Source organism: Equus asinus, chromosome 26 (genome assembly GCF_041296235.1).
Source record: "Equus asinus isolate D_3611 breed Donkey chromosome 26, EquAss-T2T_v2, whole genome shotgun sequence".
Lineage (NCBI taxonomy): Eukaryota > Metazoa > Chordata > Mammalia > Perissodactyla > Equidae > Equus > Equus asinus.
In genome coordinates, this window is record NC_091815.1 from 35,606,840 (window position 1) to 35,631,446 (window position 24,607).

Here is a 24,607-nt window from a genome sequence, read left to right on the forward strand (position 1 = left end):
CTGCTCCTTACCTGGTCAAGTTCTCAGGGCTGTGTTTTCAGGGAGCAACCTTGAAGAGTGAGCTCACGTCTTCCTCCAGGACAAAGAGCAGTCTTCCTTACTGCTCACTATAAAAGGAGTAGGTTCTCTGAGTTGCCTGTCTTTGCCACCCAGGGACCTATCAACCTGACTCACGTTTCTCTGGGGCTTATCCTATCAACAAAATTTTCTGAACTGCTCTGGGAGTCAAAACAAACCTAATCCTTGCCCCCATGGGCTCACCACCTAGCAGGATATGTGGAGAACTGCAGATGCCGTTATAGACAACGTAGGGGTAGTTAAGATAGTGCTGGGGTCAGAACGAAGTCCTGGGCTTGCGACAGAGATTTTGCAAGCTACTGCAGCATATTTGTTAACTTCTAAAATATTCACTGGTAGTTTACTATGTGTCAAGCATCGTTCTTGGTGAACAAAACAGACAAAAATGCCTTCATCCAGTATCACAGATCAGGCATATACTTTCCCCTGAGAATGGGCAATGAGGAAACATTGTCCAGGCAAGGCCTCAGAGTTGGGCACAGGTAGATAAAGAAGAGAGGGCAAGGCTGGAAGATCTGCTCCTTTCTTCTCCAAGAACAGGCTGGGGAGGGAGGGAGGAATGCAGGGGAGAAAGAATGGAAAAAAACGAAAAGAAAAAATAAAAGAAATAAAGCGGGCAGGAGGGAGGAAGAAAGAGTAGAGAGAAAGAGAAAGAGAGAGATAGAGATTCCTTCCCGGCTGAATCTATGACAGTGTGGTTGGCAGGCCTAGAAACTGTGGTCATCACTGCTCTTAGGAACCGCTTAGCTGTTTGGATGTTCACAAAGCAGTAAAGACAGTGGACCCACTTATTGCATTGGGGTCATCTATCTGAATTCAACCTGATCTCTCCACTCTCTGGCCTGTGTGGCTTTGAGCAGCTCACCCAAGGCTCCTCTGTGACATGGGGATAGGGCTGACTCTCTTCAGAGTCATTGTGAGGAGTGAATGAGACACCACAGGCGAGGCATTAACACACAGCAGGTGCTGAGCAAATGTATTAGTTCCCTAGAGCTGCTGTGACTATTTACCACAAACTGGGTGGCCTTAAACGGCAGAAATTTATTCTCTCACAGTTGTGGAGGCTGGAAGACCAAAATCAAGGTTTCAGCAGGGCCAGGCTCCCTCGGAAAGCCCTAGGGGGAATCCTTACTCGTCTCTTGCTACTTCTGCTGGTTGCCGTTAACCCTTGGCATTTCCTGCCTTGTGGCAACATAACTCCAGTCTCTGCCTTCTTTGTCACACGGCCTTCTTCCCTACATGTGTCTGTGTGCAAAGTTCCCTATTTGTATAAGGACAGCAGCCACTGGATTTAGACCCCCCTCTAATCCAGTCTGACCTCATATTAACTTGATTATATCTGCAAACAACCTATCTCCAAGAAAAAAATTGATTTCACAGACATCACAGGTAAGAACTTGAACATATTTTGGGGGGAACACAATTCAACCCACAACAGTAGGTATTCATTGTAAGGTTTATGGACCCCCTTGTGTTCCCACTGTCCATCTCCAGGCCTTGCCTTCCTCCTGAGCTCAAGACCATCCATCTCTCTAGCTGCCTGCTGGATGCTGGTCTCCATGGGGATGTCCCAGAGACCCTAGAGCTCCCAACATGTGGCTCTAACCCCATTGTCTCCATCTTGGCCCTGTCCCCCAACATTTGAGAGAAATAAAAACATACCTGAACACAGTCTTGTGCAAATATGTTCCCAGAAGCTTTATTCCTAATCACCAAATACTGGAAACAAACCAAACATTCGTCAACAGAAAAATGGGTAAACAAAGTGTGGTACACTAGAATCCTACTCAGCTATAGCAGAACAAAATACTGATATGTACATAACATGGATGAATCTCAAAAAACTCAACACTGAGTGACAAAAAACACAGGTATATACTTCATGATTGCAATTCTATAAACCAATTGTAGTATGTATAATGTTCACTTTTTCCAAAGCTCAAGCCACTTTTTCTATCATATTTGTTAAGAAGTCCTTCTTTTCCCAATTGAATAGACAAGGTGCTGTTCAGTGGGCCATATATAATGTGTGGGTCTATTTATGGACTCTGTTCTGTCCACACCACACACTCTTGACTACGCTACTTTACAGTAATGTCTGATTTCTCCAGTTGTATTCTTCCTTTTCAAGATAATTTTGCTATTTTACGTCCTTCATATTTCCATATAAACTTTAAAATCAACTTTTAAATTTACATGGATATATGCATTTATACATACATATATATATATATACAAATATATATCTGTTGACTGGGATTACTTAAATCAATATACAGAAAACTGACATCTAACAATATTGTGTCTTCCAATTCTTGAGCATGGTATATTTCTTCATTTACTTAGGTCTTCTTTAATTTCTCTCAGCAATATTCTGTATTTTTCAGTGTGGAAGTTTTGCATCTTTTAAAAAGTAATTAGTCCCTGGTGCCTTATATTTTTGTGCTTTTATAAATGGACTGGTGTCTATGTGCAGGGAACGTTTAATGCCTTGTCCAGTCCTTTGATTTCTTTTCATCAAGACTATTTTATGAAGAGATTGCTGTGATATATTCATTCTTCATTTGGGTGTTGTAGGTGAAATGTGAGATCATGATGTTTCATCCATCAGATGGTTGTGTGATCATTTGGGAACCTTTCTCATTTGTTTGGTTTGTTGCTATCGGGGAGACCGTGAGCTGCTGCTTAACTTTCCCTTCTGAATCCAGAAGTCCACCTTTTGAGCTCCATTTTCAGAGACAGATGAAGTCAGACGAAGGTCCAGTGGGAGGACATTCCAGGGGAAAGGAACTCAAGGTTTAAGGTTTGAGGTCTGATGCTGGTCCCCTCCAGAGCCAGAAGATACTCCTTGTAGAACCTTTCTGTTCAAGGCGCAGGGATCCAGCATGTGTTCAGCATACACTTTTTGGCAAGTGGTCTGAAAGGAGTTTAGCGCCGGAATTCTCACCACAAAATTTCAGGTAGGGCTTCTCATGCCTGTTTCACAGAGCAGGAAACTGAGGCACAGAGAGTTAGGGGCGGGTCTGTCTGCAAAGCAGCAGAGTGCAGATTCTAACTTGAAACTCTTTGTTTCCAAAGCCTGTGTTCTTTACAATTTTATAGGGAATCTAACTCTATGGGAATCAGCTCTGACATTTTCTTTGCCCCTCCGGGGCCATGATCCCTCAAGCCAGGGCCGAGTCTCTATAGCTTCTCACTTGTGGAACTTGATCTCGGAATACTCACTACCAGTGGCCTCCTGTTCCCACAGGCCACTAGGTTTCATCCAATAAAAGCTTAGGGATGCATAATGAAGCTCTTCTTCCTCCCCTGAGCAAGGGGCAGCCACATCTGGGGTAGGATGGTCTGGATGGCTGCCTGCCTGGGATTCCATCCAGAGACCCTGAGTAGAGGGAGAGAGAAGAGAGTCAGGGCAGAAGAGCAAGCACAGGATAAGGCAGAGAATGTCCAGGAGGGAAGCCCCAAAATTCCCTCCTCTGTTCATCCCACACACATTTTGCTGAGATCTCCTTCATTCATGCGTTCTTTAAATATTCAATACTTAGTGAGCACCTTATTTGGTGCTTGCTAATCTCATTAACTTCCCACAACAACCCTATGAGGAAGATATTAGTATTGTCTCTATTTTAAGGATATGAAAACAAAGGTTGAACCAAGTAAGCCACATGCTCAAAGTCCCTGGTGAAACCAGGATCCAATCTAGTTCTTTCTGACCCCAAAGCCTGAGGCCCCCTGTGTGTGAGGTCCTGAGCCGGGAGCTGGATGTACTGTGAGGGACATGGTAGACACAGATTCTGACCTCTTATAGCTTACTCTTTAATTGAGGCAGGCAGCAAAAGATGAGTTAAATAAATATCTAGCTGTGAATTACGATACAATGGACAAGAACTGGGTAAGTGAGATGGAATTGCAGGGCCTTGATTTGGGCATGGCACCTGCCCTTAGGAATCTCACAGTTTGGTGGGAGGACAAGTCAGTCAAAGAAATTGTATCCCTCTGGTAGACAGAATAACAGTGCCCCAAAGGTGTTCATGTCCTAATTCCCTGGAACCTGTGAATGTGTTACCTCACAGAGCAAAAGAGACTATGCAGATAGAGTTAAGATAAGGATACTGAGATAGGGAGGTTTTTCTGTATTATTTGGGTGGGCCCAATGGAATCATGAGTGTTGACAAGTGAAAGAGTGAAAAAGGAGGCAGAGAGAGATTTGAAGATATTATTCCCATGGCCTTGAAGATGGAGGAAGGGACCATGAACCAAGGATGCAGGTGCCCTCTAGAGGCCGGAAAAGACAAGAAAATGCATTTTCCCCTCAGCCTCCACAAGGAACTAGGCCCTGCCTGCCAAAGCCTTAGGTTTAATCCAGTAAAACCCAGTTTGGACTTGCAACCTCCAAAACTGTAAAGTAATAAATTTATGTTGCTGGAAGCCACTAAATTTCTTACAGCAGCAGCAAGAAGCTCATACAGACTCACACAGGGGAGAGTGACAGGTGCTGCCTGGGGAACATCCTTCTTTGCTGTTCCCCTTGACAAGAGAACGCTTCCCCAGAATTAATAATGTTTGTGCTCCTCTCATTCTCTCTTGATTATTCAAATTAAGATTCACACACACACAACCATTTCCCCACACTGCTATTATCCAGCACACCAGTGACCTCTGCTAGTGAAATCCAAATGGCCATCTTCAGTCCTCACCTCTCTGGAATTTGCAGCAGCAGATGACCCAGGTGCATGTCTGCTGTAAATGAAAGCTTTTCTTTACTTAACTGCAAGACATCACCCTTTTCTCAGTCCATCAAACTCACTGGCTGCCCCATTGCTGCTTGATCTCCAACAAAATGGGAGCAAAGAGCATCACAAGAGGGAGGAACAGCCCATGCAAAGACCCAGAGGCACAAATTACTTGTTCTGGTTGATGATGATGATGATGAAGAAAAGTCCAGTGTGGGTGAGGCAAAGAGTGGGAGGCGGAGGCAGTGTCAGGAAGTGGACGAACAGCGGGGCTGGGATCAGGGTGAGGCAAGTGAGGCACTCGCCCAAAATGCGAAATTGAAAGGGGAACCAAAAACCTCAGTCGTTGAGATAAATAACATTTGAGTGCAAGACTTTTAAAAACCAAAAATCGAAAAAAGCAAGTGGAGAACAACATCTCAAAAATTCGGATAACCCAGGATTAGCAAGAGCTGCCTTCTGAACCAACTGGAGCTTGAGGCAGAATATATATATTCTGCTCCTATATACATGTTTTTATGTATTTTTAATGTTCATTTTTTTCAAGAATATTGAAACATTACTGAAAACTTGAAAAGTGCTGTGTATTAAAATATTGTTTTAAGTTTGAAGGTTCTATGTGCACCCAAACCAGAATTTGTTACAATTGTGCTTTTCTGGCTTTCTGGAAGCAAATGCAGAAAGAATATTTTCAAAATCTCCTTCTCTGCTTCTATCATTTTCAACTGAAAAGCCACCATGTGTGACAATTTCTCTTGACCAAGTTATTATCTTAAATAATTATTAACTAACTTCAGTCTACTGATCCTAACATTATTTAGATTTTTGATACTTTGCTCATCATGGATTTTTTCATTAATTCCAAATTTTTTAAAACAATGTATTAAAATTTCGTTTATCTCTATTACTGAGATTCCTGGCATTGCATTAAATTTTGCATCCTAGGCAACTGCCTCACTCTCCTCACCCTAACCCTGGCCCTTCTAGAGAGGTAGGTGCTAAGAGAGAAGATTATACAGGGCTGCAGGCTGAGGAGTTTTGGCTTCATTCTCTAGGTCACGGGTCGAAAAGGTACAGTCCATGAGTCAAATCTGGCCCACTTCCTGTGTTTGTAAATAAAGTTTTATTGGAACACAGCCATGCTCATTCATTTACGTATGGTCGATGGCTGCTTTCATGCTGCAACAGCAGGGTTCAGAGGTGTAACAGAGTGTAAGGCCAACAAAGCCAAAAATCTTTACTATCTGACCCTTTATAGAAAATGTTTGCTGGCCTCTGCTTTAGACAATGAAGGCAAACAGATGTTCAAATGCAGAAGAACTGGACAATGATGGCTCTTAGATGATCAGTCTGTGTAGGGCAAGGGAAATGAGAGGCAGGGAGATGACGGCCCAGGAAGGAGATCCTATGGACACGGGTCACCTCCTGGTAGGAAATTGGGCACCTGAGGACAGACTCTGATGTACGTTTTGAATTTTTGTCCATGTGAATATTTTATCTGTTTAAAAGTACTTAAATAAGCAATTGTTGAGGAAAATAAAAAGACAGGGCTGGAAGAGTTATCAGAAGATGGATCATAAGGGGTCTCCAGAGGCAGGATCTGCCATGTGAATGTTGCCCTATTCTCCTTGTGGAGCTGAGGGGATTGGAGAAGTCTGAGGGGGGTGAGGGGCCCACGGGGACAGCTGCTCACAGAGGCCGTGGTGGCTGAGGATGGGAAAGACCAGTGGGTTCACCCACAAGGGAGTCTCTGGTCACCAGGGTTAATCCAGGATGAGGTAGGGACCCAGCCCTGCCATGAGCTGGAAGAGGCCCTGGTCCCTACAGCCCAGGAGGGGGCTCCTTCCTACTTGTGCTGTGTCCAAGGAAGACAGTGATGGTCAAGTTCTGCAGAGGGTCTGGGACAGAAAGACATGGTGGACCCACATCAGTTGTGAAGGCTGGGTAGACATGGGCCCTTGTCCCCTGGAGCTGCATATATGAGGGAAGGGTAAAGGTGGGCGTCCTCATGACTCCCTCCCAGGCTGGATTCTCAGACCCCAAACCCTGTATCCAAGGCCCTGGCCCCCCACACCCCCTACCCTCAGGACCCCATCAGGGACACAGGCATTCTGGCCAAGCACTCACAGTACACATTAAGCTGGATGGTCCTTTTCCTGGTCACTCCAGCCCCAGGCAAGGTCACCTGACAGGAGAGGCTGGTGCCGTGGTCCTGGGGCCGTGGGGTGAGGGTGAGAACCGAGGAGAGGGGGGTCATGGGGCCCAGAGAAGCAAAGGCTGCTGTCCTCCATAAGAAGATAGGTGGTGCGCCCCACTCACAGGCCCAGGGTGCAGTGCAGGTCAGGTTCCTGGGGCGGCCAGACTCCAGGGTCCCCGAGATGAGAATATCTGGCGTGTGGGTCAGGGTTGATGAGGAGATAGGGAGAAAGGAGGATGAGGAGGGATGGTCTGAGGTGTGGCCCTGAGAAAAGCCTCAGGCTTTGTTCCAATTCCTTCCTCCGAGCCCCGAAACACTGTACCCCTAATACCCTTCCATGAGTTGGGCTTATCCCAGGCCTGCCTTAGGACCCCAAGCCTTCCCATGTGGCCTCTCCTGGGGCTCCCTCCTTACCCATCACACGCACAGAGAGATGATTTAATTTGTAATTCCATTTTGCACTTCCTCTCTCCACCCGAAAAAAGTATCATCTGTTGTCCCCCATCCTGGCGTCTCTGATGTCCAGGGAACAGTTGCTGTCCTGAGGGTCCCCAAGGAGGTGGAATCGGCCCTGCGTTTCCTTCTGCACTTTATGACCTGGGCTCTTTATGGCCACTGGAACATCCTGGTCTGTATCGGCCCCTTCATGGAACCAGTAGCCATGAGCTGGGGTAGAGTCATTCCAGCCATCCTTGCCATAGGAGAAGGTGCAAGGCACGTACACACACAGACCCTCCTGCACCACCACCGATGGCTGCACTTGAATCTGGTAATCCATGTAGTTTATCCTGGGCCTCCTCTGGCCCTTGGCCTCATCCCTCCAGCAAAGCAGGGCCAAGAGCACCAGCTGCAGCAGCATATCAAGGGTTGGCTGTGCCAGGTTTCCCAAGATAGTCTGTGTCTCATGGTTCTCTGTCAGGAACTAAAAGCTCAAGAATTAGAGGAGACTTTAACAGGAAGATGAGGGTGAGGTCTGATCAGTGACGCTCCTCAGAGGAGGAACTTCACACCCAGACACTGTCCAAGCTGAGACAGTCCTTGGAGTCAATCATCCTCTGCCCATGTCCACTGCTGGGGACTCTGGGTTGGAAAGGGTGAGAGCCGCATCCAAGTTCACACCCCATGCAGGGACCAAGCCCCATCTCCTGACTCATTTTGATGCCCTTTCCCTTGGAGAGTCAATTTATGCAGAGTGGAAATGAGTCCTTTCTGGTCAGACCTCCTGAGTCACAGCCTGTAAATGTTTGTGGAGGTCAGTCCAGTCAGGAATGTTACTAAGGGACATGGGAAATTAAGGAACTAGACCGTCCTCCCTCCCTCAGCATCCATGTGGTGGGCAAGGCCTCTCTGCTCACAAGGTCACACATCAACCATGGACCCTGCCCTGAGAGTCACTATCCAAGGGGGGAGACAATAGGTATCCTGGCATCTGGAACTCCCTATAACAGAAAGACATAGAGACACGTGCAAGAGACACAGAGCAAGGAATGCCAGCCTGGGGGTCGTCCACCCTCGGGGACTGTGAGGATTTCATGAGGGAAAAGACACTCACCTGAATTCACAGAATATTATTTTTAACTGTGTGGTGGGGGTTGGGAAGAATTGGCGGGAATCCTGGGAGGTGCTGCCGCCTCAGACCCAAGTCATTTTTCTTGAAACATTTTTGGTGGACACATAACACACATGCAGAGAATTGTTGTCACAAGGTCATTTCAGTGATTCATCACAAAATGAACACCCTCCAAATAAGAGAATGTCGGGAGCACTCAGGACTTCCCCCTGGGTTCCCTCCCTGTCTCCACACCCTACTCCCTCCAAGAAGCCCCACCCTTATTGTAATGCCAATTGATTCCTTGCTTTTCTCTGTAGTTTTATCATCTGAACAGACCGCCTTTAATACTATGGCTTTGTGCATGCTTTTCTTAAGACTTTGTATACATAGAAGACGATATAGTCTGTTTTCTTCAATTCAACTTCACAATATATCCATCCCATATTATCCTCTTCCCAGAATTGTTACCTAAAACCCAGAGTAAGTTAGTGCTGTGATCATGGAGGAGGAAGGTGCAGCGTTTGAGCATGCATAGGCACTCCCATATCATCACCATTTCCTGCATTTTCAGCGGGAAACTCATCCTGCAGCCCCATCCCCCTCCTGAGAACCCGTGTCCTGGCCATTCTTTCTCTCTCTCTGTAGTGGCAATTGCACCATCTGTGGTCAGAAGGGTTGGCCTCACCCTGCCTGTTTCCCATGGTCCCCAATTTGCAAAGAAAATCAGAAGAATGGGAGAGAGAGACACATGGAAGCCACAGAGAGTCAAACTCTTTGAAAAAGAGGAAATATAACTGGCCATCAGAGCCACGAGGCCTTCTAGCCCCACTTTTCCAATTTAAAAAAGAAGATACCAAGGTCCAAAGTGGACAAGCAAATTGCGCAAATCACACTGGTGCCCTGTCTTATGCAACGTTGTCTGCACTGGGAGCCACTTCGTCAATCTTTGTGAGCCCAGCATTCATTGAGCTTTGAGATGGGAAGCTTACGTTAATCCAAGAGGGGAGAATTATCACCTCTTCCCATGAGGTGAGGAGGGAAATATCATTCATACACTCTTTCAACAATCATCTACAATGTGTCTTCAGGTTTCCAGTAAAGGGGAGAATATGAGAAATTTAGTCCTTGTCTTTGAGGAGAGCAGCATCTTGTTAGGGGACAGGTTACCTGATAATTCCCGCACATAGGGTAGCAGGCTGCGATGGGAAAGCACAGGCTAGGGTGAATGGGGCTCCTGCTCTTCTGGACTGGAAGGTGAGTCTCAGGGAGGACTGGGCCACGTAGACATGGAGGTGACTCTCAGGCAGTCACAAGGGATGTGAATTCCACAAGTGATCCAGGTACCCTGGGAATTCCTGAACTCTCAAGTATCATGCTCTCAATTCCACTCACTTTCCCACTGTGCTGTAGATTCTCCATGAACTACCAAGTTCTGTGCTTTGTTTGTGACCAATCCCATCTGATCCAGGCAGAGTCTGGCCACTGCCCATAGCGAGCACTCCCACCTGGCTCCTGGGGATCCCTTGGAGAAGGCTATTGTGCTGTCCATGGTTCTGATTCACAGCTGAGTGCTGACTTTGGAGATGTCTGCAGCTCTGTGGAGGGGCCTGATCACACAGCACAGGGACCTTATGTCTAGAGCCAGGAGGGTCAAGACATCAGATGTGCTGGGGACAGCTTTGATCTACCTCAGAGGAAGAACGCTGAGGAGGAGAAGATCTCTGCTTCTCCTCCTTGAACTTCTGGAAAACCTCAGGAATGTCCTATGGACAATGTCAGTCTGTTGTCACCAATCTGAGGGCAGGGAAGATAAAGGCTCTGTGCAGCTCTTTTAAATATCTCTTCCCATTTCACTGTGCCAACATCCCTGAAAGAGGGAGGTGATCACTCTCATTAGATAGAGGAGGCAGATGACACTCAGACAGATGAGGAGCTGTCAGAATTATTCTCCAAAGACAACCCCAAACAATTTTGCCCCTCCTTTATATAAACATGGCACTCCTCTCATTACAAGATGGAGTTTGTTATTATTTTCTCCTCCTCTTGAACCTGAATTGGGATCACGACTGCTTTGACCAACAGAATGTGGAAGACAGGATGTTCTGAGGCTCATATATCTCAGACATTAAGAAGACCTGGCAGCTTCCACTCTGGCCTTGCAGATTTTTTTTTTTAAAGATTTTATTTTTTTTTCCTTTTTCTCCCCAAAGCCCCCCAGTACATAGTTGTATACTCTTCGTTGTGGGTCCTTCTAGTTGTGGCATGTGGGACGCTGCCTCAGCGTGGTTTGATGAGCAGTGTCATGTCCGCGCCCAGGATTCGAACCAACGAAACACTGGGCTGCCTGCAGCGGAGTGCGCGAACTTAACCGCTCGGCCACGGGGCCAGCCCCATGGCCTTGCAGATTTTTCTGGGCATCTGCATAAGCAATTAATGGGACTCTGATGGAGAGAGATGCTACATCGAGGAACCCTGGGGGGTTAGACTCCAGCCCCAGTCACCACCACCATCCCAACCTGACTGTCTGAAATTTAGAGTGAAACTGCCCAGCTGGGCTCTGGACAACTTAGAGAACCATGAGATAGAATAAAATGGTGGTTTGGGCCACTGAGTTTTAGGATGGTTTGAAGGGAAGCAACAATAAGAGAAACAGTAGTTTACACAAATAATAGCTAATAGGGAGAAGGCAAAGTAAGAGGTTTACTCACCTGATGAATTTTTCCACATACTCTATTTAAAGAATGACTTTTAAATGGTAATTTGAAACCTTCAGTGAAGATGCCTGTGGAGGATTTGCCAGGCTGGATCTACATTTCCCTGCACACCCTTCCCTATTTGCTTTCAGGTTAAAGTTGTTCACAAGAGAAGGGAGAAGTTGAAGTGGCAGCCACCAGGCTCTGAGGGTCAATGGAAGAGCAGATCCTATTGTAGCCCTCACACATCATCACTTATCTGTTGGTTCAACTCGCTGGTGTGAAATAACAGCTGCTCAAGTGGTGTAAGAATTGTGAGGAAGTTTAGATGAGCAAAATGAGATTACTGACTGTCTCCAATGGAAAACTATGCATTCTTTAGCGCAAAGCTTTCTGGAGTTATCTGATTCTAGGACTTCATTGCCTTTGAACGATTTTACAATGCTATAAGTTTAGATAATTAATAGTAATGAAAATAGCTCATGTCCACAGAGATGCACATTCTGTCCACTGAGAGGCCACTTGAGTCCCCCCATCTAGCCAGTTTCACATGCATTCACAAATTCATTTCAACATCCCTTTACTCTGTGCTTCTTCCATTTCTGCCTGGGTCTTGCATTAAGGAGTTAAAGAAATCAAGGAGTTGCTGTTCAATGGGTATAAGTTTCAATCATGCAAGAAGAATAAGTTCTAGAGATCTGCTGTAGATCAGAGTGCCTGTGGTTAACTATACTGGACAGCTAAAAATTGGTGACGAGGGTAGATCTCATGTTATGTATTTTTGTACCACAATAAAAAATATTTAGCACGTTTTCATTTTATATGAAAGCCATGACTTTACCTTTTTAAAAAATTATCATTTGACAGAATAAATGAGAAAAAAATGTATGTGCCTGTACTTGTGTTGGCTTTCTGTTCGTGGTGTGTTCTAGTCAGTAGAAACAACTCCCCCTGGGGCAAATAAGATGGCTCATGTAACACCTTGGCTAAACTTAAAGGATTTTGACTATTTCCATTTGGGGAACTCAGAACCACTGGAAAGTTAGAAGCAAAAAAGGGAAACCATTGGGATTTTAGAATTTACTCTGGCTCCTCTGTGGAGAATAGACTGGAGATGGGCACAGAGAAGGTGAGAAGACAAGTATCCTCATCAGCGTATATTAGTTCCAACTGTATAAAGTGAGTCCTTGGAGGCAAGAATTTGTGTCTCTCACAAGGACTGTAGACTTGCTTTGAACACCACAACAATAAGTTACATATTAGGTGATGGGTATGTGCCAAATGATAGGTTTCCCAACTCTACATACAGGTAAACACACAAGTAGCAGAATCTTACATAAAGCACTCTTTTAATTATGGTAAAGGAACTTCCATATATATATATATCTTTCCTCTTCCTGCATCTACTCACTCACGAACATTGGGAGTAGGCTGGGAGAATGGAAATGAGAGGTGAACAAGTTTATTTGTTTGCTTTTCTGTGTAGGGGCAAGAGCAACTCATCAAAGTGCTTCCTTAATGTGCATATGTGGGTTAGGGGTAGGGAGAGAGGTTTAGGAGACAATGATCATGATGAACCCCGTGTCTGGCCCTTCCTTCTTGGGTCCCATGTCCAGGACCTTCCCCTGTCCCAAGGGGCAGGGAACTCAAATTTTCCTCATTCATCCATTTCTAGAGGCCCCCAGCCCTACTAGGAAAAACAGGAATGAGTTCGGAATCCCTTTGAACCTGTGGCCCAGGCAGGTGGGGCAGAGAGACATCATCCATGGGAGTGTCAATGCCTGAGTGAACAGGGGAGATGGGAGAAGCAGCAGAGAGAGGAGACCAGCACCACCCACTCCTGATTGTCTATTCCTCTCTTGGCTTCAACCATCCCCACATCTTTGCCCTCCTGGCACCAAAGTTGGCTCAGGTCCTTCTGCAGAGCTGGGAGGTATTTGACCTCAAATCCTGACTCTGTTTCAGTACCACGAACAGCACCAGATCCCTCAGGGCCTTTCCCTCCTCTGCCCCACGTGATTGTAGAATGATGACTCTGGGAGTGATCAGCTGGTGAATGCTGTCCTGTCATGTGGGGGTTTCAGATGAGGAATTACCTGGGGAAGGCCCTGATCACCTGATGCAGCAGATCCTGGAGAAGCCATAGGGGAGGAGGAAGCTGGTGACAAGTGGGCACTCCTGAGCAGGGTGAACCCACAGGTCACACATAGGGGAGTGTTGGGAGGGCATGAATTTCCTGTTTCCAGCCCTATCAAGACCCAGACTTCCTGCTGCTTCAGGATTCTGGGGCTCTGGACAGCCTGGGCTGGTAACTGCAGCAAGTGTCTGGGCAGAGTTGGGATGGGAGCCCTTGAGTGACTGGGAACACCTAATGAGAGACCAGAAAGCTCCAGACAGAAATGTGGGAAAACCTGTCCCAGACTGAAAGTGAAAATCAGTTCACATGGAGAGAGACAGCATTCCTGTGACAGCATCCCTGCAGGGATGGGTGGCTCTCAGTCTGGGGGGGAGGGCTCAGTTACAAAATTTTTTAAAAATAGTTTATTTCTTCCAAGGTCTTGCAACAGTTGCAAAATGCCATAAGGACACCCTCTTTGAGTGATTGACATTCTCTTACCAGTGATACCCTGAGACTGGCTTTGTTATTCCATCTAATTACTGTGAGGCACTCCCCTGGCTATACTGGACAGAACCCAATCCCAAGCTAACACCTGTAGAGGATAAAGAACACAAATCTGAGGATGGCGGCACATCGTGGAAGTACTGGCACACTCCTGACCAGCATCGTTGACCTGGGATGTTACCAGGCCCTTCCACAGGCTCCTCCCACTCTACACTGGGGACTTGCCTAAGGTCTCCATCCACCAGGAGACACTCTGGCCCCTGGGGAGTCCCAAGTAGGGAACTGGCGCTGTTCGTGGTGCTGAAGCAGAGTGGGATTTGAGCTCAGGTACTTAACTCCCAGCTCTGCAGAAGGGCCTGAGCCAACTTTGCGTCCAGGAGGGTAAATATATGGGGGTGGATAAATCCAGGAGAGGAGCAGAGCATCAGGAGTACCTGGTGCTGGTCTCCTCTCTCTGCTCCTTTTCCCACCTTTCCTGATTACTCTTGAGCATAGTTCCTCCTGTGGATGATGTCTGTCTGCCCCACCTGGCTGAGCCACAGGGTAAGGGGATGATCTTGCTAATGCTGTTTACTGGCCTCTGTACTCTTCCTTCAAAGAGATTGCTTCATGCCAGCCTCACCAAACAAAACAAAACAAGAACTCTGAAAGTGAGGAGGCTGGTCTTCACATTTGACAAAGGAGAAAACTGAGAGTCAAGGTCAGGAATATCAGACACTATGCCTGGATTCCTTTCTCCAGTTCTGTCCACTCGCCCCAGTACCTCTCAGCAGGAGAGGATAGTCTCAGGCCTTACAGGGAAGGTAAGTGCTTCCTGGACACTTGTTTCTGGCTGCAATCAATCCTCCTTGTTGGTGGCATTGGACTCACCTGATATTGTCAGAAAAGCTCCCTTTTCATCCAGGAGAGCAATGAGCCTTCTTTGCTGCCTCATGTCTCTTGGTCTGGATCTGGGAAATGGTGAGTCTGAGTGCCCTTACTCTGTTGAGTGGGGAATCGAGATGTCCTGTCTCTGGATTGTTCCTCTACTCTTGGGGTCCAAAACCAGTTCACCTTCTTCTTATCACCTTCCAGAATTCTCTTTGGTTGTCTCTTGCACCGTTTACAGGGTTTATAGTTGTGAACAGAGGGGAGAAGCAGGGAACCGTGTGTCGATGACATCTTGTCTGGATTGTAAGTCTAACCATCAATTTTCAACAGAGGGGTTGACCCATATTACGTACTCTGACAGTATCATAAACATAAGTCTGACTCAACTGTCCCTTCTGGATGTAGGGAATTTTGGAGACTACAAATCAGGTAATTTTTACACTGCACCAGAATTTTCATTTTGTTTAATTAAGGACCACTTTATGAACTTATAGCGTAGTGCTTTGTCTCTGTCATGCTTTGGGTGCTGCTAGTGAATTGTAGGGTATTTTTGTTTAAATTTATTTTTATTAAAGTTAAAACGTTAACTATTTTAGGAGAAGGATTATGAGCTCCTGCTTCCCTCCGCCTTCTCAATCCTGACATCTATTTCTGAGCTCATACTGAAGAATAAGGTGTTAGCCAGATGATGACATGGTGATGGGCCTTCCTGGAGGAGTGATGTGTCTGCACAACGACAGTAAGGAATGCACCAAATGTGGGTACTTAGAGAATGACTTGAGGGATTGATGGCTTAGGATGTGGCAATGGTGAAGTAGAGTAAGATTAAGAACAACCTAGTTAGAGGTCAGAAACACACATCCCATGGGCTGCCTGATTTTGTATATGAAATTTTGTTGGAAGGCAGCCATGTTAATTCACTTGCAGATTGTCCATGACTGCTTTTGTGCTACAAACATGGAGTTGAATAGTTGCAACAGAGACCATATAGCTTGCAAAGACAAAAATATTTGCTATCTGACCCTTTACAAAAATAAATTTCCTGACCCCTGTCTTAGAATGTCAAGTTTAGAAGATTGTAAATTATTCTTTTGAGCTCAGGAGCTAGAGAAGTATTTTGACTGCAGTCAGCTCTGAGTTTTAGGAAATTTTCTAAATGCTAATATCTGACTTTGCCTATATCAGGACTAGTAGGAGGCAGGCAAGATGGAAAAAGAAGACTCACAAGTGGAGAGAGATGATACTGGAGGTCAAGCCAGGGCAGAGATCCGGAGGGCTTTGAGTTGAGAGTGAACTGACATGTGGCTGATGTGGTGTCTAGGACAGAGCATACCCAGCCTCTGGGTGAAATGTTACTGGGGCCTTTCTGTTCAAGGGAAAAGGAACCAAGCTGCACCAAAAGCTCATAATGTATCAGGACTTCTGCTGGGTGTTTTCCATAAGTACTTTTATTTAATCCTCACAGCAACTCTATGAGTTAGGACTTCTTATTTCACAAAGCAAGAAACCAAGACATAGAAGAGTAAGGTGGCTTGCCTGATGTTCTACTATTAATAAAAAGGGATGGATTCAATTCCAGGTCTCTCTGATTGCAAAGCCTAACGTAGTTCCAGTACAGCAGGAAAATCACATACCATAGTTTATAAACCCACTGCCTATGGAGATGTTAAGTTTCCAAAAACCACCCTTTGGGTCCCCCTTCCTCTAAAGGATATGGATGCTCTGGCTGACACTGAGCTCTGGTTGGTTCCTCACTGGGTCCTGTGGGTGCCCTCCTGAGGATTCACTCTGTTAAAGCTGATGGAAGCATAATGCAGCTCCTGCTCCACCTCAAAGGCAGAGACCATCCCTGTATCATTTGTAGTGTCAGCAGGACTGTCTAACTTGGACCCTTGCTGGTGACCCTGTGTGGAGAGAAAAGAAGGGCATCAGAGTAGAGCACTGAGGGAGGGGCAGGGAAAGTCAGAGAGGGTCCATGAAGTGAATTTGATTCTGAGATGACATTTATTCCGTATTCCAGTCTTTCATCAAACATTTCTTAAGGTCCCATAAATATATAACAACAACAAATCCAGCAAATATAGTACTTATTGGTTGCTTTCAATTCTACTGAACACTCGCACAGACCCATGTAGAAAATACTATTATTTTACACAGAAAGAAATTAAGTCTCAGAAAAGTTAGATACTTCCTAAAGTTACACAGCTACTGAACACGGTTTTTCTGAGTTCTCATATGTGCCAGGCACGGGATACCCAGGAAAGTGTTTATGAAAATCTGCTTCTCCTCCTGTGTGTCTGTCCTTTACTCTCACACTACTACCAAATTCACAACTCTTCTTATGCCAGATGTGTGGCCTTTCTCCCACCCAAACAAGGAATTCTCTGTGACACCAGCTTGGAGTCGTACAACTGAACTCAATTCTGACACTATCTACTTGGAGATAGCATCAGACCCACAGGTTAAGGGCTCAGTTCTACAAGATTCCCACCATGTGCAGAGGCCAATTTCAAGTCTAGGCCGTCACTTGTGCTTCTGACCAACCTACTATAAATTGGAGTTTCCCATGGCCCACACCTTGGGTTCAATTAATTTACTAGAGTGACTCAGAGAATTCAGGAAAACAGTTTACCAATTGTGTAACAGCTTATTATAAAAAGATATGATAAAGGACACAGATGAACATCCAGATGGAGGAGATGCATAGGACAAAGTAGGTGGGAAGAGGTGTGGAACTGCCATGCTCTCTCTGAGCACATCACCCTACCAGCACCTCCATATGTTCAGCAACTTGGAAGATCCCTAAACCCTATAGTTTTGATATTTTTATGGAGGTTTCCCCAAATATGCATGATCAATTTTTAACTACATTTACACCCCCTCTCCAGTATATAGAGAGTGGAGTCAGGGATGAAAATCCCCTTCTAGGAGCCAGCCAAGAGTCACTTCATTAAAACAAAAGACAGTGCTCTCACGCAGGAAGTTCCATGGGATTTAGGAGTACAATCTTTTCTTCTGCAGACTCATTTCTCAGATCTAGATTTACTGCAACATTTCTCAAGAGTCTTTCCACTTCTTCTCCTCCCATTCTCTCTTGAACTCACTCCAATCAAGATATCTGCCTTTACCAGGCTACCAGATTTGCTTTTGTCATGATCAGCTATGATACCACTTACCTAAATTTAAATAGCCATTTCACAGAACCTATCCTATTGGACTTATTAGCATTTGAAACCAATGATCACTCTCTCCTTCTTGAACCTCTATCTCCCCTTGGCCACTAGGATGCAACCCTACACTCTCATGGTCATTTGTTCTTCCTCAATGGTCTTCTTGTTGTTTCCACTTTATCTCCCTGACTCTAAATGCTGGAGGGTCCCAGGTCTCCGGCCATGGGCGTCTTCTCTCCTTTCTCATTTCATCCACTATCAGACCTCGATGTGGAGGAATCCCAAAACTCTGTCTCCCACCTGGATGTCTCTCCTGAGCTCCAAACTTTTGCCAACTCTTTGTCATCTTCACTTGGGCATTTCAGAGTTACCTTAAACTTATAGCAACCAAAACAAAATTTGATACCCTCTTGAAATATACTTGTCCTGAAAAATTTTCAATTTCAGGAATTGGTAATTTAATTCTTGAAGTTGCACCAGGCGACCACGTTGGAGTCATCTTTGATGTCTACAAACATTTATGGACATCCTTGACCTCTGTGGCTGTCTATGGCTACCTATGGAAATCCATGGCATAATCTTTGACACAAATGACTATCTGTGACATCTATGGAGTAATCTTTGACATCCATCATTGTTACCCTGGACTAAGTCTGTCTTATAGACTGAATTGTATACCCTCAAATTCATATGTTGAAGCCCTACCATCCAGTGTGACTGTATATGGACACAGGGACTTTAAAGTGATAATTAAGTTTAAATGAGGGCAGTAGGGTAAAGCCCCAAATGACTTATATCCATAGAAGAAGGAGAAGAAGAGACACTAAGGATGTGTGTGTGCAGAGAAAAGATCATGTGAGGACACAGCAAGAAGGTAACCACCTATAAAACAAGGAGAGAGTTATCAAGAGACACCAACCCTGCTGGCACCTCGATCTTGGACTTCCAACCTTCAGAACAGTGAGAAAATAATCTCGATAGTTTAGCAACCCAGTCGATGGAAGCTTGCTATGCAGCCCCAAGCAAAATAATACAGTCTGTATCATCTCTTGCCAAGACTATCTGAGTGTCTTCCATATCTAGTCTCCTCTCTTCTACCCTATCTTGCTACAGGATCTCTGAACACAGCAGCCGGAGTGAGCTCAAGAAAATGAGTGTCAGTTCATGTCTGTGATAATAGAATATATCTTCCCCAAGTTCCTGTTTTAACATTTGGTTGTTGACCCCGTTTCCTGATAATAAATCCCTTGTAATGTCTGGGGTGATAAAAGTGTCTTTTGTTCTAATGAGGTGACTGCAAATGCTCCTGGATATGGTTGGTCACTGTAAAGTCCAAATCATGGTTAGGACATTGGAACTTTCAGCCCCATCATCTACCCTCCAGAAAGGGAAGAGAGGCTGGAAATGGTGTTAATACTCTATCATGTCTACATGATGACGTCTCCAAAAAGTTCCAATAGTATGAGGTTCAAGGAGCTTCCAGCTTGGTGAATACATGGAGGTACTGACAGAGGGATGCTCCTGGAGAGGGCATGGAACCTCCTCGCTCCTTCTCATTTGCCTTGCTCTATGCATCTCTTCATCTGGATGTTCATCAGTGTCCTTTATCACATCCTTTTGTAGTAAGCTGGTTTACAGGAAGTAAACAGTTTTCCTGAATTCTGTGAGCCACTCTAGCAAATTAATTTAACCCAGCCAGGGAGTCATGGGAATCTTCCATTTCTAGCCAGTTGGTCAGAAGCACAGGTGACAAGTTGGATTTCAGATTAATGTCCGAGGTGGGGAGGGGGACAGTCTTGTGGGACTGTACCCTTGACCTGTGGAATCTGATGCTATGTCTAAGCAGATAGTGTCAGAGTTGAGTTAAGTTGTAGGGTACTCAGCTGGTGTCACAGAGAATTGCTTGGTGTGGGGAAAAACCCCACACATCTGATGTCAGAAGTGTCAGACACCAGAAGTGCAGTGTCCTGTGTGAGTAGTAAAGGAGGCACATACAGAATCCATCATTCTTCTCAAAATACCTAAGTAACGTGGTGAACTGCAGGATCCCGCGATATTCGCAGCCTCCGTGCCTCTCCATCCTCATTCCTTCTCCACCATTAGCCACTCACCACCCCCACAGAACTCTGATTTAGGAACACTGTCTTACTTGTTGTTTCTCCAACACATCAGACATGCCCCAGCCTCAGAGCCCTAGTACTTACTACTCCATTTGTTTAGAGCCCTCAGCGATCCTCTCTCAGGGCTCACACCAGATTCTTCACATTCTGCAGGTGTTTCCTCAGAGACTCCAGCCCCAGGACTGTCCCTCCCCATTTGTCCATTTCATTTCCCTCCAGAGCACTCATATTATGTACATTTTCGATACTCATTGGTTCATTATTTTCATCTCCCTACCACCAAAGTATAAGTCATTGACAGCATGGACATTTGTTATTTGTAGCACATGTACTTGCAAAAATACAGATATTACCCAAGCCCTCAGAACAATCAACAAGTGGAAGATAGCAGTTGAAGGAGTAGATGAATGCACAGGTGACTGCTGACCATGTGCTCAAAAACCCACAGCAGTGTCAACATTAATCAGAGTTAAATAAATAAATGAATGAAATTCAGAGCTAAAAGATGAGCAGGAGTAGGACAGGCTGATCAGGGCATGTGAGAAGGAGAGGACAGCCGAGCAATGCTCCTGGGATGCAAGAATTTTACTTGCTTGAGGTGAGTGAGCAGGCCAGTGTGAGAGGAGTGAAGGCCTGAAGGTGACTTTTGTTTTCCTGCCCCAAATGCCAGACCAAGTTGTTTGGATGCTCATCTTTTGGTAGTGTGGAGAAGCAGTGCATTTCATCATGGAGGTAATGCTAATCTGCTTGGGAGGAGAGATAGGTGGGCTGTGCAGGATAAAGACTACGAGGGACATTCAGCTCAAAGGGAGCAGTTGCATTAAGTTACATTCAGAAGAAGCACAGACAAGCTTTGCAGTATATGGGTGCAGGAAGTGTTGATAGAGGACTGGGGTGGGACAAAGCCAGGTCTCTGGTTAGGCATCAGGGACAAGAGTGCCACCGGTGAGATGGAGAGCCGAGCAGGAGAAGTATGTTTGGGCATGTATTAACCATGTGCTGCTGATTTTTGATGTATCAGGCCTTCTAAACTTGGAATTTCCCCTGCGAGCACTAGTGAACTTCTAGAGATAGGAAAGGACTTGCCTGCAAGCTTGCCTTTCATATTGCAAACCAACCAGCCCAAAGCTCTCACCCCAATCACTTCCTGTATCAAATCTTACACTCCAGACCATAATCCTGCCCTAATCAGCAAGGGTCAGTTACCATACAATGAGGGACAGCCCCTACAGCCCAGAGCCTGATGAAATTATTCAAACTAGCCAGTCCTAGACCTGCTTACCCTGCCTCAGCTTGCCTTTCCCCCGGAAACCACAATAAATGCTTCTGCCCACTTTTCCTCCTCCCTCCCTACGCTTCCTGACCAACACTGGCATTTACTTCCGTGGCCCTGTGTGGTGTGGCATTTCCCCCTCCTCTTGAGAACTATTATTAACAACTGTCTTTCCATCTATTGGCCTCACATACCTGAACAGTCACACATTGCTTAACAACAATGGATATGTTCTGAGAAATGCATCCTTAGGTGATTTCATCATTGTGTGAACACCATAGAGTGTGCTTACACAAATCTAGATGGTATAGCTTACTACACACCTAGGCTATATGGTACTGATATTACGGGACCACCGCTGTTTTTACAGTTCGTTGCCAATTGAAATGTTGTTATGCAGCCCATAACCGTAATAATAAAACCTACATTTTCAAACAAGCAGGAGGTGATGAGCTTATTTCTTGACATGTTTAATGGAGTGTGGCTGTGGGCCACCCTGGAGAAACGTGTTCGACAGAGTGTATGCTAGGACTCCCACATCACTCACCAGGGAAGCTGGTCCCATGGCAGAGTGGATGTCATCCACGCCCACTGTTGTCCTGGCCACTTTCTTCTGGCAGGTCTTCACTCTGATGGGAGACATCAGGGTCTCTGACACAGGTCACTCTTTTGAAGCTTGAGTGAATGACTAAGGTAGGTTAATCGAGGGCAGGGTGAGCCCAGGAGCCTTCATAACAAGACCACCTCCCATGCTCCTGGACATCCTGAACCAGGGCTAGGAGCACACTCATGCCTGGCTCAGGGGCTAGCAGCTGGATTCTCACCACCACCCTACACCCCGCCCTTGTTCTGAGCCCCCACAACTCCTCCAGGTCCCTCCTCTCCACGTCTTGGCCCACACTCAACCCAGCTCACATGACAAAGATGAGGTAGATGCAGAGAGCGAGCAGTGCAGTGACACCAGCTCCCCCAATGATCCCCTGAATCAATCCTGCCCTGGTTCCTGGTTCCCCTGCAGACAAGAGAGATTGGGGTGAACTCCAATCCTGATGAGCTGACTTGTGTCCTCTCCTCTTCAGCATGTAGAGAGGGGCGCCCCTCCCCTCCCATCCAGGGTTCTGCCTCTGGGTTCTCCCACCCATCACAGGATCTCAGCTTTCTCCAAAAGGATATGTTCCACATGACACCTCCTGTCCAGCCCCACACTGCTGTCCAACAAGCTCCATCTCTTTTAGGACCCAGATTTTTCTTCATCCAGTGTCTCCCTGCAACAGCCCCCAAACCTCACTGCAGCAGAAGCGTGAGGCTCTGGGCTTTGAGGTCATTCCAGAGAAAGAGACACACACACATAGAGCCCTATGGGTTGCTGAAAGTCTATATCCTTCTTTACTTCCAGGAAGGGTGTCTGAATCTCCTCTCCTGTCCTCCATGGGTCCCATTTCTTAGGATCAGAGGTGTCTTTCATGCCTCCAGAAGGGGGTCAAAGCTGGATTCTCAGGTCAGACCCAGACATCTCTCCTGGCCCTGCCTGGCTGTGTCTCTTGGGAACCCAACATCTAGGGTGAGAGTTGTTGTGCCTCTGGGCATCACCTGTCAACAGTTGGATGGGCACTGATGAGAAAGCCCCAATGGGACTCACTGTCCAGTGAGGGGACCAGATCCATCACCCATGGGAATAGAGCAGTGAGGGGAGCTGAGCTCCAGAGAGAGGTCAGGGTGAGGGCAGGAGATTGACAGTGAAAAAAGGGCCCAAAGAGATTTTGGAGGCTTTGAAACTACTCTGTATGAGACTGTAAAGATGAATTTGTCATTTTACCTTTGTCAAAACCCATAGAATGTACAATACCAAGAGTAAACCCTGGAATCTTGTCAAGATGGCAGTGTAAGAAGACTCTGAACTCATCTCCTCCCACGAACACAACCAGGTTACAACTATTTTTGGAAAAATTACCCTGGATAGAAAACTGAAAACTGGATAAAAAGAACCCCCACAACAAGTCCTGACTAAGGTGGAAGGGGCAGAAATTCCTGCTGGAGAGACAAAAGTCCCCTTTGGGAGCAGCAGAGTTTCTCAGATGGCCAGACAGAAGCCACCCTAAGGTACGCAGCCCTCCCTGGAGGAGTGAGGTCTGGAGCAGGGGCCAACACCGCTATAAATATCCTTCAGACTCAGCACAACTGAGACGAGGGGATTACTATCTGGCTTCGCTGGCTATTAACTGCAGTGGGGATACCCCCAGAAAAGCTATCCCACAAAAGCTGAAAAGAGCCGTGTCTTAAAGGGCCCACACACAAACTCACCTTTCTCAGCAACCTAAAATCACCAGGGAGAAGGCTGACAGTCCTTTGAGAAAAGAGAGAGTCTCTTTTTTGAGAAAAGAGACTCACCTAGTGGGCTCTGGGGCATGTTGGTGAGAGGAGAGACTTCTCCAGAGACTGAGACATTGGTGGGGGCCATTGTTCTGACCTGGTCCAGGAGTGCTGACTCAGACCTGGGCTGACACCATTGAGGCTCTTCCCTTGGCCTGATAGCCCAGAGGGCTGCCACACCCACTAGAGCACAGATTTAATCTAGTTCAGCCTGGGCAGGCAGACCACCCTAGGGACCCACCCCACCCAACAGCAAGCCCTCAGGCTACTTGTCAGCCTGAGTTGACTGGTTGCCTTGATCCTCTACAGGCAGGCAAGGGTGGATGCCTCTGTGGGGCAGGGCGTATATGAGGACCAGGTGAACTGTGGGAGGCATTGGTTGAGAGGTGGGAGCCTCTGCAGTGGGGCATTGGGGTATGCTCCAGGGGGTTGGGAAGTGTGCACGGACCAGGAATGTGTTGACAGTGTGTGTGGTCCTGAGGGGGTTGCGGCTTATCAGCAGCAGAAGACCTGTGCTTCACAAATAGCCATAAAAATAATCAGCCCCACCTTCCAAAGCCTGAAACAACTGAGTGCTCGGTGCATAGGGCCAGCCCCACTCAGCTGTATTCCTAAGAGAACTGATAACAGCCTTGTAGGCCTGAGGCCTATAGCAACTGTAAGCCCCTGAGCCTAGCAATCAGCTACACTGGGTACCTACTCAATTAACAGGAAAACTGTAACAGGAGTGTGCCGTTAGACCTTATAGCCAACAGTGCTGAGGCTCCCCAAACTGGAGTTACAAACAGCTGGCCAGGGAAGGAAAGACTAGACTCCCTGGGTACCTGCATTAAGAGCAGCCCTGCCACAGCAGAAGGACACAAGTAGCCCACAAATGGGCCACTCCTGGATCTTTTGGACTGGTGATGAGAGGGAAGCACACTGCTGG

At 46.3% G+C, this 24,607-nt stretch overlaps 1 protein-coding gene across 6 annotated transcripts in view; it reads right to left on the reverse strand.

Annotated features, from left to right (window-relative positions):
* Positions 1 to 1,735: 1,735 nt before the first annotated feature.
* LOC106822343 (myeloid cell surface antigen CD33-like) overlaps positions 1,736 to 24,607 on the reverse strand; it is a 29,953-nt gene continuing 7,081 nt past the window's right edge. For 3 of the 6 annotated variants that reach the window (XM_014827470.3, XM_070498484.1, XM_070498482.1), the window contains 6 exons: positions 22,225 to 22,321; positions 21,857 to 21,938; positions 7,423 to 16,650; positions 6,939 to 7,199; positions 4,776 to 6,709; positions 1,737 to 3,460 (listed from right to left, as the gene is read on the reverse strand). In XM_014827470.3, coding sequence (XP_014682956.2) covers positions 16,498 to 16,650; positions 21,857 to 21,938; positions 22,225 to 22,321 — 332 coding nt within the window. In that variant the 3' untranslated portion in view covers positions 1,737 to 3,460; positions 4,776 to 6,709; positions 6,939 to 7,199; positions 7,423 to 16,497. Of the gene's footprint in view, positions 3,461 to 4,775; positions 6,710 to 6,938; positions 7,200 to 7,422; positions 16,651 to 21,856; positions 21,939 to 22,224; positions 22,322 to 24,607 lie in introns of all 6 variants that reach the window. The other 3 variants (XM_070498485.1, XM_070498483.1, XM_014827469.3) reach the window with 3 other exon arrangements.